This window comes from Gymnoscopelus braueri (assembly GCF_963280865.1).
Source record: "Gymnoscopelus braueri genome assembly, chromosome: 3".
Lineage (NCBI taxonomy): Eukaryota > Metazoa > Chordata > Actinopteri > Myctophiformes > Myctophidae > Gymnoscopelus > Gymnoscopelus braueri.
In genome coordinates this window covers 36,487,326-36,503,098 of record NC_137612.1, presented here as the reverse complement: position 1 = coordinate 36,503,098, position 15,773 = coordinate 36,487,326, and the positions used below count along the sequence as shown (strand labels likewise).

Below are 15,773 nucleotides of genomic sequence, written 5' to 3'. Positions count from 1 at the left end.
TCCAAATAGATGACAAACTATTGCCTTTCTAATTTCCTCCATTTGAACATAAATATCATTAGACTAGGGTTTATGCTTTGCCCACGAGTTAAACGTATCAGTTATTTTCAGAGAACAAAACCTGCCAAGTGACAAAGGCTTCTGGCAAAACGGCTAAAAGAGCAATTTAAATTCTACTTTATTAGAACTAATTTGTCTTGTTATTTATGCATTTTTAGGAAAATGTGAGGGAAAACATGTAAGACCATCCCAGTTAAGAAACAGTTAAGAAACTTGTTTTGTATGCGAAATTCAAATTGACCTAGAATAGTCAAGGAATCGGGTAAAAATGGAAGGTGTGACTTTCTGTGGTTCTGTGGTAAATTTGACTCAAAGAATTTACTGCTAACACCAAACGTATGTCACTGGATCAATGCAGTATAGTCTATTTCATACCTCTTAGGTAAATGATCTTATTTTAACTTGAATATTATGTTCAAGGACAATGTGACACCTGCTGCGGTTAGTTAGCATGACTCAGTTGTCCTAATCATGAATATTGGATGAAATGCCACTGCATGTTTGAGTGGCTCTTACCACAGAAACAGAATCAATTCAATCATGTACTGTTGTAGGTTTACATAGCTCATCCCAAACAACAATTATGATTATTAAAATGCCATGGAAAAACAAAATCAACAAAAAAACAACCCTTGACAAAGTGCCAACTTAATGTGCTGGATGGTTGTCAGGAAGGTTGGCTAGCTAGCTAGTGCTGCTCATGGCCCGTAAGGGAGCTCAGCATGGAGTACATTGATGTTTTCTGATGAAGAGCTCTGAGCCCCATTGATCCACCGGGGATGAGAGTGAGCTGTCAGAAGCTATCAGGCAAGTCAAAGACCCACTTTCAGCCCTGTGCAGCCCTGTGCAAGTGTGTGCGTGATACTGCTGGGGCGGAGTAAAGAGCAGCATGCATGAACAAACCTCCCAAGACAAATACTACTGATGGAGCGTGCGCGTGCGTGCGTGTGCACACACACACACACACACACACACACACACACACACACACACACACACACACACACACACACACACACACACACACACACACACACAAGGTCATCACATAATAGTAGCTAATCGACATGATTTGTCAAGAACTTAAAGTGCAATTTCACATTCTTATTTTGTTTAGTTTTAATTCTCCAAAAGACTGTTTTTCATGGATTTTCAGTTCATAAATTATTGTAATGCTTTGTTTCAAAGTAAACACAAATTCACTAAAATGTAGCCTACTGTTTATTTTCCAAATTATTTGAAATGACAGGAGGATAATTAGGCTATATCATAGTAATACTTAAATTAACACCTATGATGCACAACCTGGTTATAATCCCTTAAATAAATAGTACTAGAGGTTTGGGTCAGTCCTTGTCCCTTTTATGCCCATATATGGAGATATCTGTATCTGTCAGTCGTTGTCCCTTTTATAGCCATATATGCTGACTGATTTCTTAGGGCCTGATGCCATGATGAAACATTGAGGTTAGACAACACAGTCCATATGTGGCCTTAACTGCATTGGGAACTCCTTATATGGTTATGGCTGATCATGGGGACATGAGCTTGGCGATGTGGTTCGTCCGCCTGCCCATCCTCCCTTAAGGCAATATTGGGCCTTAAATGTACTGTAATTAAGGGGGGGAAGTATTATATGTATTTGGCCCCTCATTTGTAAAAGAAATGTACATATGAAATCATATGTAAAAACAAAAATAAAAGAAATGGTGGCCAGTGTTGTCAGGGGCACTGTTCCGGATACCACCTACAGTATAATGGTATCTTTTTTTTGTATATGGCAGGGCCTCCACCCAACTGTCATTTTTTTGTTGTATGACTATGAGCAGAGATGAGGAGACGATTGAGCTAACGCTAGCTGGTAAGCTAGCTGGCATTACATCAGGTACTGTATAGCCTGCAACAATTATGTCACCTGCTTATAATTAATAATCATTCCGATTATCCATATAGCCATATAGTCCAAGGTTGTTATGTCAGCTTGCCTATCGCGGCTGCATACTGTTGCAGCAAATGGACCTTCAAGCTATGTGCTACACAGATGAAGAAATGAACAGGTTCTTGTTCAAAAACAGAACAGGAACACAGTATTGCAACGATGGACACAACTACCCTGCTAGTTGGAGACAAAACTAAAGTCAGCAGCTTAGGTTTGTTTGATTGATTGGAACTCTCCCTTTAAGGATCAAGCAACTACAGGTCATGACCGTCATGCCGCTGCGTCATGTCAATATCACTCAGCTACGTCACCACCCGTGATGGACAGACTGTCACTGCACACAAACTAACTTATCACTGCATACATATCAACCAATAACAAAGCTTAAGCTTAAGCTTAATTGCATCCAAAGTTTTTGGATGTATTGACCTTTAGACTTCGCTGCAGGACGACTTTGCTTTAGATATTAAACTGTACAGTAACAAAATTATATTAACCCATTGAGACCTGAAGCCGATTCTACATGTCTCCTAAATCTCAACAGTTTTCTGAAAAACCTATGTTTCTATATCAGTGGTGCTCAATCTTTTTCACGTCAAGGACCCCCAAAAGTATATGTATTTGGCCGCAGACCCCCATGAAAATATTTTGTTCCAGGGACCCCCAGAAGCAAAGATTTGAGTTAAAAATGCTCGCTTAAAAAATATATATATTCAAAGATCTGCACACATTTTCACGATTTTTCAAAAATAGCAGATATACAAGCTCGTAGCGCGGCACTCGGTGCTGCGCTATGAGCTTGTATATCTGCTATTTTTGAATAGCCAAAGTGTAAAATAATGCTTTTTAGCTCAAATCAAAAAATGACACAGTTCCAGGTCTTAATGGGTTAAGACAGATGACTGTATGACACTTTAAAACTATTAGACTAGAACATTCCTTTTGCTTCCTAAGAAGGCCACTGCTTCAAACGTGTCCAAACAAACATTCTACAAATTTTTAAGCACGTGCACACACACACACACACATACCCACCCACACATGCTGGCTCCCTCGCACGCACACACGCACGCACACGCACACACACACACACACACACACACACACACACACACACACACACACACACACACACAGAGAGTTTGCCCAAATATCCCAGAGTAAAGGAACAGCCTAATCCTTCTCATACACAGCATACAAATCCAGTAGTGGAGTATTCCAATCTCTCAATCTCTCCTTGACACTAAACCCAAAACAGTGGTCTATACATGACACAGTGCTAAGCCAACGTGTAACCACGCTGCTAATACTGTGCATGGTACAAGGCCCTTTTAATCAGCAAAGTTGCAACCATCACTAGAGAATAATCTGTCATGGCAGCACAGTCAGTTCAGTTGTGGGTGAATGCAGTGATGTGGAATTATTAAATAATACAATTCTCTTCACTGAATGTATTCAGTGAAAGCCTATCCTAATAAATCGAAACAACACCACTATAGCAATAATAGGTTGTTGGTGTTTCACGGAAAGAGAATAAGTCTCTCTCCCAAACTGTTGTAACCAAGGCTTTATAGTCAGGAGTAAAGTTACAGCATGGATATGAGAAGTACAGAAAAACAGATGACCCCCCTCTGTTAAGACAGTTTTACCCTTACGAAACCCTAGCGTCCCTTTTCTTTACATTCTGTGAAAATAGACGATCCACAAGCTTGTGAGCTTAAGGTTAAGAGTCCTCTGGGACCCGAGACAACGAAGTTAAGTGTTAACTGGAACTAAGATTGACCCTTTCCTGGTCCTGGTGGTCTACTCACCCTACCTACCGAGACAAATAGACAACTTTAAGGTCACAAAGAGAAGTCCAACGCGCTTCAGCCAAGTTGTGAGTGGAAGTGCTCAGTGCTCAACAGTAGGACAATATAATATCAAAGGAATGTTTTATTAATTTGCAGGAGACTGTGACTTTATCAGTTTTCAGGGGTGACTTTGGTCACCCCAGCAAATTAATAAAACGTGCCCAGTTGAGTGCTAGGGTTAGGACACACTGTTAGAATAACACAATACCATTGCAAATCAGGACCGTCTGAGCCCATACTGTAAGAACAATGCCATTCTACAAAGAACAGAAACCATCAAAGAAACTATTCTTCCACAGCACACAGGATAAAGAAACAGGGGTGATATCTCCAGCTTTGCATGGACTTAAGAAAGATTATGAAACTGTAAAAAATGCAGCGCGTCAAACTATTTCCATCACTCCCTTGTGCTGCCCATACAGTTCAGTGGTTCACACACTGCCTACAAGAATAAGTCAGTCAAAGCATGCACGAAACATGCAAATGTATACAACTCACAATAAAGGGGCCTGTCAGCGGTAGGCAGTGGCGTAAAGTAACTAAGTACATTTACTCAGGTACTGAACTTAAGTACAATTTTGAGGTATGTTTAACTTTGCTGGAGTATTTCGAATTTTCTGTACTTTTACTTCTACTCCACTACATCTCATAGGCAAATGTTGTACTTTTACTCCACTACAATTATTTGAAAACTTTAGTTACTAGTTACTTTGTAGATCTGCTATTTTCAAAAGATTTCAAAAGAAATGTTATACATTTGAAAACTTGTGAAACGGGACATTCTGCATAATGAGTACTTTCTACTTTTGGTACATTAAGTACATTTTTTTATATCAATACTTTTGTACTTTTACTCAAGTAAATTTAGAATTCCTGATTTTCACTTGTAACAGAGTATTTCTACATTGTAGTTTTGATACTAAGTAAGAAATGTGAGTACTTTTTAACCACTGGCGGTACCGGTAGGCCTATAGGTTTTGTTTTTAGGCAGTTAACAATGAACAGTTCCTATCACACACCACAACATGTGCCATTGAAACAGAGATGAGGGAAACTTTGGTGATGAATTTCAGAGCAGTCATTCGTCTATTGGTTGTCTAAGCACTAAACTATCAAACCCACAGTGACATAGATTAGCAGAAGTTGTCAATGAGTGCATGAACAAGCAGAACGTTAGTTTCTTACAGGAAGTTGCTGAGGTGATAATGTCTTTGATGTTTGAGAGCAGTGTTTTTTGTATTGTTTCCACATCTTTTTGTATTCTTATTTTCTTTTTTCATATGATCTATTCTTAATACATTGTATAATATGTGTGTTGTTAAATGATTTTTTTAAATTACTTTTGGTGAGGTATTATTTTCTCTGGAACAGTAAACATATTTTATTTTTATCACAAAAACAAACCTGTATCTGAGGGAAAACGTTTTTGTTCAATTAAAGTCAACCTGAATATTATTATGATTTTTCAATGCACCTTCTCTCAGACAAATAAAGTTCCATAAATGTTCCATGGATGCTTGATGCAAGTTGCAAAATAGGTCATTTTCAGAGGTGTAAAGTAACTAAGTACATTTAATCGAGTACTGTACTTAAGTACAATTTTACAATACTTTTAGTTCTACTCCACTGCATCTCTTAGGACAATATTGTACTTTTACTCCACTACAATAATTTGAAAACTTTAGTTACTATAGCTCCTTTTTAGATGTAGATTTTTATTACTAAACATGCATCAACCACTTAAGCTCTCTATATATGTCGGCTATTTGAAAATAGCCGATTTACAAGCTCACAGCTTGTATATACAAGCTGTTTTGAAAACTTGAAATGGGACATTCTGCTTAATGAGTACTTTTACTTTTGGTACTTTGAGTATATTTTGATGCCAATACTTTTGTACTTTTAATTAAATTCTGAATACCAGACTTTTACTTTTAACGGAGCATTTCTACATTGTGGTATAGATACTTTTACTCAAGTAAAAAATGTGAGTTGCCTATACTTCTTCCACCACCACTGGTCATTTTAAAACAGAAGAAAATAAAACGTGTCAATGTGAGAGACACGTGATGTTAGTGTCAAATCTAATGATTTTACTTGCAACGTCACAACATGCACGACACACAACACACATGTCATCATGGACCTATAAACTATGACAGGTCAGGTCACCAAACATATTCAAATTAAAACAACTTAGTCCATGACTATGACATAGTGACACCTCTCAATTACTACTTTGTCAAATATAATCTACAATCTAAATCGTATAACTTGAAGAAAAGAAAGAATTCAACAGCAATCTCACCTTTCAGCGTGCAGCGCAGAGCGAGTCATCAGACAGAAGACAAGCGGTGATGACAGCGGCTCAGTTCCAAGCGCCCGGAGTGTCGACTCTGCACGATCCCATTGCCTGGAAGTATGGTGGCGGCGCTGTGATTGGCCAGTTGGTTGTCACCGTCACCATAGCCACAAAATAAATGTATTTCTTGCTGACCTGGCTGCAGTGGTGTAAAAAGTGCTCACTTTTATCAATACTGTAATGTAGAAATACTCTGTTACAAGTAAAAGTCCGGTAGTATTGGCATCAAAAAGTACCAAAAGTAAAAAGTACTCACTATGCAGGACACGTTTTCAAATGTATTCAATCAATGTATAAACATCTTTTGAAAATAGCAGATCTACAAGCTCACAATGCATCATGTCACAGATGTGAATTTGTACTTCCATGTACTGTTGTTCTCATGTCTTACTAAATAAAGTACATCCATCAATCAATCAATCAATCAATCAATCAATCAATCAATCAATCGTGACACATTGTGAGCTTGTACATCGGCTATTTTCAAATGGCCGAAATGTATTTTGGCCTGATTCTGAATGGTTAATGTGTTTTGTAATAATAACCAAAATCTACCAAGTATTAGTAAAGTTTTCAAATAATTGTAGTGGAGTAAAAGTATAATATTTACCTCAGAGATGTAGTGGAGCACTGGAGTAGAAGTAAAAGTACAGAAATTGGAAATACTCCAGTGAAGTAAAATTCCTCAAAATTGTACTAAAGTACAACTTGAGTAAATGTACTTAGTTACTTTGCACCCCTGTGTATTACTTGCTGACCTGTAATGTTTAACAGCAAATAGATATGCTGTGGATCTGCTGCGATGGAGAAACTTGATCATATATTTTTGATTAATACACAAAAAAAAAGAAGATTTGCTGTACTTTCAATATACACTTAAAGCATAGGATCCCAAGCCATGCAACCATCTTCAAATACAATTGTATAATTCAATAAAAAGACAGGACAAGCAAAACAAGTAACAAAACCATTAAATTAAATTATTAATTTAGAGAGAGAGAGAGAGAGAGAGAGAGAGAGACAGACAGACAGACAGACAGACATGCATGCATGCACGTGACAAATATAAACACATGAGAGAAGATTACTACCCTAAATTCACAAAAATAACAAAAACAAAGATACAGTTTGACTCTATCCAGGCAATCCCCTACTTATTAGGTGAGAAAGCCGAATGTTCAAGGTTGGCAGCAAAATATGTAGCAGCCTGTCACAAATGAGGGACAATGGGTGAACACTAAGTCCAGTTAATAGACTAATGTAATTTTGCTTATGTTTTTCCTTGTCTTGTTTGTATTATTTGTTCTGATTCTGAACATGTATTATTATTTTGTATCATAATAAATAAAGCATATCTGAATTGAGTTGAGTTGAATTGACCAGATCAGGTCCCAGGTGCACTCAATTTGTCGCAGAATGAAGCCAGAAAGATAAAGTTGATCCCGCCCCAGAGCGACACGACGTGAACTCTAAACAAGGGCACCATCACAATCTTCCTGGAGACGCTCGAGCTCATGGGGATTGTAGTTTGTTTTATTGACAGCTACCGTTGCATCGAACGGCACGTGAGCTGTCACAAAACTACAAACATGGCCGTTTGTAGTCGATTGACCAAAGCTTGCGTCAGCGCCACGGAAACAACAGCACGCCGGCAAACTTACGAGTGGTGGTGGTCAGTTTTGTCCCTTTTAAAAGCATATATAACACTGCACGCACATTTTAAGTCAGCCGTCATTCTCCTACACCGGTTCAATATAGCAGATAACAGATGAAACTGTTCGTTAATGAGGGCAATCCACATTGCCTGAAGCCTCTAGCGACACTCCAGCTGACAGGAGTTACATGTGAGGTTCAGCATGTCAACCCCGAAGGTAAGAACGTGGGCGGCTGGCTTATGCCTAGGTATCGCTTAATTGCCGAAAAATAATAACCGATCTACAAGCTATTCTAACCGATCTACAGTACAACCGATCTGTCAGCTTGTCGATTGATTGTTTTCGGCTACCGACACTGTCAACGTGAACTAGTTTGCTTGACATAATTAATGAATGGCAGGTTATGAGCTGACAGCTGACAGCCGCTGCACTTGAGAAGTGACCAGAAAAGCCTCTATCCATCTCTAGCCCGTTGTTGCTCTCTTTGTCTTGTTCCAAAGCCTTTTGTTTATGGTCTGACTAGGGTACAAACATACTATAGTATACATTTCATGTCTGCCTGTGTAAATAGCACAAAGGTAATGTATTGTATGTAATATGGAAAAGAACAGAATTCACTGTTGTTTACATTTACATTTTTGGGCCGTGACCCCCCAAAATAATCATATTTGAACTGGAGACCCCCCGACCATGACAATGACAAGCACTTGCAATGTAGGAGTTGAGGCATTCAATTTAGTTTGACTCTGTTCCACAGATAAATAATGTAATATGAAAATATTAGATCTACAAGCTCTTGCAAGGCGTTGTGAGCTTGTAGATCTGTCTATTTTCAAAATTGTTGCCTCTTCCTTATATTATTTCACTATTTGGCCATTGTTTGACAATATGTCAAACTATAGTTTGTTATTCACTTTTGATGCAGTAATTACTTTTTTTTTAGGTATTAAAAAGGTCTTAAAAGTCCTTAAATTGTCACTTCACTGTCATCTGGGGACCCCCCAAAATCATGTGGGGGTCCCGACCCACAGGTTGAGAACCACATGACCCACTGTGTTACTGTAACCCCCACCCCCCCTGCATGTGTTAATTACCTTTTAAATCATGTTAGGGTATTGCTATTGTTTTGTTAAATAAGTGTTAAATAGCTCTATATTCTGATAGTACTCATTGTTATAGAGTGTTTGTTCAGTATCAGGAGTCTCCCTGTCTCTCTCCAGCTCTTTTTTAAACAGAAAATGCATTTTCAGGTCGGGATACCAATTGTATCCAATCAGGAAAGACATTGAACTCACACAGGATACAGATTAAACAAGTGCAATTGGAAGTGGTGACACAAAGAAATGTTTCACCACACAAAATTAGAACTGGAGCACTATCAAATTGAAGCTGATGAATGGGTACTCTCTCCTGATTGGCTGAAATTGGCAACCCACCTGAAAATGTATTTTCTGTTTATTAAAGAGATGGGGAGACGCCTGTTACTCAACAATTACTCTTCTGAGTAACATCATAATATATAGTGCTTTAACCTTTTTAACAAAAACTCCATCCATCCATCTTCAACCGCTTATCCGGAGTCGGGTCGCGGGGGCAACAGTTCCAGCAGAGAGCTCCAGACCTTCCTCTCCTGAGCAACATTAGCAACTTCCTCCTGGGGGATCCCGAGGCGTTCCCAGGCCAGTGTGGAGATGTAATCCGCCCATCTGGTCCTTGGTCTGCCCCGGGGTCTCCTCCCAGTGGGACGTGCAGCGAGGACCTCCCTAGGGAGACGCTCGGGAGGCATCCGTACTAGATGCCCGAACCACCTAAGCTGGCTCCTTTCCAAGCGAAGGAGCAGCGACTCTACTCCGAGTCTCTCCCGGGTGACCGAACTTCTCACCCTATCTCTAAGGGAGATGCCAGCCACCCGTCTGAGAAAACTCATTTCGGCCGCTTGTACCCGCGACCTTATTCTTTCGGTCATGACCCACACTTCATGACCATAGGTGAGAGTAGGAACGAAGATTGCTCGGAAGACCGAGAGCTTTGCCTTCTGGCTCAGCTCTCTTTTCGTCACCACAGTGCGGTACAGCGACTGCAATACCGCTCCTGCTGCTCCGATTCTCCGGCTGATCTCCTGCTCCGTCCTCCCCTCACTCGTGAACAAGACCCCGAGATACTTAAACTCCTTCACCTGGGGCAAAGCCTCATTCCCTACCCGGACTGCACAATCCACCGGTTTCCTGCTGAGAACCATGGCCTCAGATTTGGAGATGCTGATTTTCATCCCAGCCGACGCACACTCGACTGCGAACCGATCCAGTGAGAGCTGAAGGTCCCGGACCGATGGTGCCATCAGGACCACATCATCCGCAAAAAGCAGTGACGCAACCCTTAGCTCACCGAACCGTATACCCTCTCCGCCACGACTTCGCCTCGAGATCCTGTCCATGAAAATCACAAACAGGATAGGTGACAAGGCGCAGCCCTGTCTGAGACCAACCCCCACTGGAAAATAATCCGACTTACTGCCGAGCACACGGACACAGCTCTCGCTTTGGGCGTACAGAGATTGGATGGCCCTCAACAAGGTCCCCCTCACCCCATATTCCCGCAGCACCTCCCACAGAAACTCCCGGGGGACCCGGTCATATGCCTTCTCCAAATCCACAAAACACATGTAGATCGGATATGCATACTCCCAGGCCCTCTCCAGGATCCCTGCCAGAGTAAAGAGTTGGTCAGTTGTTCCACGACCAGGACGGAAACCACATTGCTCCTCTTGAATCTGAGGTTCGACTATCGGCCGGACCCTCCTTTCCAGTACCTTGGCATAAACTTTCCCAGGGAGGCTGAGTAATGTGATACCTCTGTAATTGGCACACAACCTCTGATCCCCCTTTTTGAAAAGTGGGACCACCACCCCAGTCTGCCACTCCCTCGGTACTGTCCCAGACTTCCACGCGATGTTGCAAAGACGTATCAACCAAGACAGCCCCTCAACACCCAGAGCCTTCAGCATTTCTGGACGAATCTCATCAACCCCCGGAGCTTTGCCACTGTGGAGTTGTTTAACTACCTCAGTGACTTCCTTCCGGGAGATTGACGCCGATCCCCCATCATCCTCAGGCTCTGCTCCTGTCAGGGAGGGTGGGTCTGATGTCATTGGGTTTAGGAGTTCCTCAAAGTGTTCCTTCCACCTCCCTACGACTTCCTCACTTGAAGTCAGCAGAGCCCCATCCTTGCTGTATACAGCTTGGATGGTTCCCCGCTTTCCCCTCCTGAGGTGCCGTATGGTCGTCCAGAACAACTTTGGTGCCGCCCGAAAGTCCTTCTCCATGGATTCCCCGAACTCCTCCCACACCCGCTGCTTAGCCTCCGTCACAGCTGTGGCTGCCGCCCTTCGGGCCTGTCGGTACCTTGCAACTGCCTCTGGAGTCCCCTGGGATATCATACCCCGATAGGCCTCCTTCTTCAGTCGGACGGCTTCCCTGACCACCGCTGTCCACCAGGGTGTTCGAGGGTTACCGCCCCTTGAGGCACCTAAGACCTTCTGACCACAGCTCACAGCCGCAGCTTTAGCAATAGAGGCTTTGAACATTGCCCATTCCTGTTCAATGCCCCCAACCTCCACAGGGATGCCAGAGAAGTCCCGCCGGAGGTGGGAGTTAAATTCCTTCCGAACAGAGGTCTCCTCCAAACGTTCCCAGTTCACCCGCACTACACGCTTGGGTTTGCCAGGTCTGTCCAGAGGCTTCCCCCGCCATCTGAACCAACTCACCACCAGATGGTGATCAGTTGACAGTTCCGCCCCTCTCTTCACCCGAGTGTCCAGAACATGCGGCCTCAGATCAGCTGATACGATTACAAAATCGATCATTGATCTTTGGCCTAGGGTACTCTGGTACCAAGTACACTTATGAGCATCCTTATGTTTGAACATGGTGTTTGTTATTGTCAGTCCATGACTAGCACAGAAATCCAATAACAAGCCACCACTCAGGTTCAGATCAGGGAGACCGTTCCTCCCAATCACGCCAGTCCAAGTATCCCCGTCATTGCCCACGTGTGCGTTGAAGTCCCCCAGCAAGACTATGGAATCCCCCACCGGAGCCCCATGCAGGACCCCATGCAGGGTATCCAAAAAGGCCGAATACTCTGAACTCTTGTTTGGCGCGTACGCACAGACAACAGTCAGAGTTTTCCCCCCATCAACCCTTAGGCGGAGGGAGGCGACTCTCTTGTCCACCGGGGTGAACCCCAACGTGATGGCACTCAACCGGGGGCTTGTGAGTATCCCCACACCCGCCTGAGACCTCACACCCTGAGCAACTCCAGAATAAAACAAGGTCCACCCCTTGTCCAGGAGTTTGGTTCCAGAGTCCTTGCTATGTGTGGAGGCAAGCCCCACCAGGTCTAACCGGTAGCGCTCTGCCTCCCGCACCAGCTCAGGCTCCTTCCCCACCAGCGTAGTTACGTTCCACGTCCCAAAAGTCAGCCTCTGCTGCCCCTGATTGGTCCGTCTGGAACCTCTGCTGTCACTGCCACCCATCTGACAGTGCACCCGACCCCACTGGTTCCGATCGCGGGTGGTGGGCCCACGTGGCGGCGAAGATCTGCCCACGTTCCTTCTTCGGGCTGTGCCCGGCCGGGCTCCGTGGTTAGCCCGGCCACCAGGCGCTCGCTGACGAGCCCTTCCTCCGGGCCTGGCTCCAGAGGAGGGCCCCGGGCTTCCTCCGGGCCGGGTCGCATCACTTCGTCTTGAATTGTCCATGAAGTGTTTGGTGAACCATTCTTAGTCTGGCCCCTCCCCCGAGACCACTTTGCCATGGGAGACCCTACCAGGAGCACTAGGCTCCCGACAACACAGCTCCCAGGTTCATTGGGGCACACAAACCTCTCCACCACGGTAAGGTGATGATTCATTGGAGAGGCTTTTTTAACAAAAACTGTTTTTTCTTTAACCAAAAAATGTCACTAGCTAGTAGCTACCTGTAAGGACCGTCCACACTAACTATATCATTCAGTGATGTGGAATCTGCTATCCACTTGATATCTTTATAGTTATAGTGCTTGGCGAGGACAGCCCAATACTCTCTAGTCTCTACAATACAGATTATAGAATTACTCTCCCAACTAGTGACGTCTTTTTCCCATCTATCTATGGCCTGGTGGAAGGTCAACTGCGAGTGCGAAGAAAGTAATTTGTCCCAGCAACATGATTATGTCCCAGTGCTTTAGGCTTCATCTGGTTAAGTCTGATTGTGTCTTAACACGTGTAAGAGTCCCAGGCCCAGCTGTGTCTCTCCTTAAAGAGCTGTATCACATAGACAGATAACCACTACACTCACCATCTGGCCTGCTGTGGCCACACTGCATCAATAACCGCACGTACGTACGTACGTACGTACGTGTACACACACACACACACACATACATACATACATACATACATACATACATACATACATACACATATATATATATATATATATATATATATATATATATATATATACACACACACACACACACACACACACACACACACACACACACACACACACACACACACACACACACACACACACACACACACACATGCCTAGTACATACTGTACATAAGCTTACATCAAACACATCAATAGATTTTTGATTATTATAATCCCCTCATGTGTTCATCCTCTTTGAATTCTGACTTTTGCAGATTAAGTGGAACTCAGAGCCTTGATCTTTACGGTGACCTTTGTGTTATTTATAGACCATCAGTCTACGAACATATTGAACCTGAGAATTTCATCATGTCTACGAAAAGGGGAGTCGGACATAACAGGCTGTTGTTCCTGATAATGAAATATTTTATCCTTAGTTGAGACTGCTGAACTGTCTTTTCAATTTAACCACATGAACCCTAGTGTACATATTATGGGCATGTCGTAATAGGCAAACGTTTGGCAAACATAGCTGTGTTGTGACTGTGAGCTAGTAGATTGGCTTTCACTGAAGAGATTTGGTAGATGGAAAAGGGAGGGGACCAATTACAGTGTAGACCACTGGGGGAATCCGGTAAACAAGGTATAAAGGGGTTAGATTGGGTGGTTAAGTAACTCTGAAAAAGTATTGTGCTTTTCACATTAACCACATGAGCCCTATTTTCAAAAGATTTCCGAATTTCAATTTTTCAAAATTCTTCTCCAGTAATGACTCCAGTAATGACAAAATAGGGACACCAGGGTGAAAGTGGTAAAAGTTTAAATGGTAAACGAAAGACACCAACCCCAACTGCAGCAACTTGCCTGTATTTTTCAGTTTAGTCAGAGTTTAGTCAGATATATGAAGTCTTGTAACAATATCATTGTTTCTTCTTTTCTGCTAGAGCGCGTGGTTCCCTTTCTCAGCCGTCCAGCCCTGCCAGCCATGCTTCTGCCCAGTGGACAGCACCTTTTCAGTGCAAACGCAATCTGCCAGTGAGTAACCTGTGGTGCTTCCTCCTAACTGCTGTACTTCTTGCATTGCGGATGCCAGTTTTGCTCGGGCTGGGCAATATGTCGACATTATATCAATATCGTTATAAGAGAAAAGATATCGTCTGGGATTTTGGATATTGTATTATCATGATATTGATTCATTCAACTGTTGTTTTCTTCGTAATACATTGAGGGGTGTGGACTCTGATTTTCAGTGATGTCGAGATTATAACAGGCAACAACAACAACACATTCATGAAAATTCAATCCATAATGTACAGCCCTACTTCAGAGTGTAGACTGCTGGGAGAGAGAGGTGCTGATTGTTGAGGTGTTCTTAGTTCACTCCAGTAGCCTAAGGTTGCCGTTTTTGTTTTGTTGTTATTGATTCCTTAGAAAGATCCAATAAGGCTTTTATGATGTACTGTATGGTCAGACTAAAGGAGTAAGGGAATCCCAATTACTATCAGCTTGGTCATAGGCTTGTTTGATTAGATATAATAATGATATTATAGAATATGTTCTTATGAATAGTGAATACAGTCTCTATGTACCGTTCACGGCACTAAACACAACTCACTTACCCAGTTTTCCAGTGTCCCTTGGCACTGGTCTACAGCATACTCTACTTACTGTATGTCGCAGAATGATTTTCCTACATAGGGGAATTTTGGTGTCCCCAAAGAAGTTTTAGCCTCCCCAGCATCATGGTTCTCTATCTAATATTACACCACTCTACATACGATATCAGCACAGGAAAAGAAAGAAAGGCTAGAGTGAAACTGTACAAATTCTTATTATCCTTTGGTTTTTAAATTGCAGCATCACGTTACGTCTCAAATTAATCTTCTAGTAGATGCCTCAGGCTCAGGTCTGTACATTAAGGTGTACATTAAAAACCAAGTCATGCTGAACTGGATGTAATCTGATTCTGACTAATGAAAATCATCATCCTCACTATCCTTTTATTTTCCATCACATAGGGAGATAATCTATTTTTGATCGCAATGTAACACCGCAGGTACCTGTTTGAAGTGAGTGGACAGCTGTCCAGTGACCTGTGCCATCAATGGCTTGAATGGGAAGCCACAGTGCTTCAGGTAAGATTTTGTGTTGACCGAGAGAAGAAAACATAATGTACAGTAATAGCGTTGCTATAGCTCAAAGAGCTAAGAGCAGTTCATATAAAGAAATGTGTGTTAGTTTATGTTTTATAGTAAATCCAGATGCTTTCTCTTGAAGTTGTACTTTGTCATTGCCTGATCTGAATCAGTTCTCTCTTAATCCCTTTTAACCACTTAAAGGATGCTTTCACATATGTATGTCCCGTTTCAGCCCTCTAGGCTCTATATACTTAGTCATTCAGGGAATAGAGAAAATAGTCAGTTGACACATTCTCTCGTGTTGTGAGCTTGTAGATCTGCTATTTTCACAATTGTGAAGATTTTGAAAATA

General features: G+C 42.4%; 2 protein-coding genes across 4 annotated transcripts in view; one reads left to right on the top strand and one right to left on the bottom strand.

The window, feature by feature from the left end:
* Nucleotides 1-6,204, bottom strand: part of arhgap9 (Rho GTPase activating protein 9) — a 65,779-nt gene extending 59,575 nt beyond the window's left edge. For both annotated transcript variants that reach the window (XM_080424396.1, XM_080424397.1), the window contains exon 1: nt 6,161-6,204. The gene's annotated coding sequence lies outside the window, so the exon portion shown is untranslated. The remainder of the gene's footprint in view (nt 1-6,160) is intronic.
* Nucleotides 6,205-7,847: 1,643 nt separating this feature from the next.
* Nucleotides 7,848-15,773, top strand: part of mars1 (methionyl-tRNA synthetase 1) — a 32,697-nt gene continuing 24,771 nt past the window's right edge. For both annotated transcript variants that reach the window (XM_080423216.1, XM_080423215.1), the window contains exons 1-3: nt 7,848-8,085; nt 14,228-14,318; nt 15,340-15,418. In XM_080423216.1, coding sequence (XP_080279342.1) covers nt 7,983-8,085; nt 14,228-14,318; nt 15,340-15,418 — 273 coding nt within the window. In that variant the 5' untranslated portion in view covers nt 7,848-7,982. The remainder of the gene's footprint in view (nt 8,086-14,227; nt 14,319-15,339; nt 15,419-15,773) is intronic.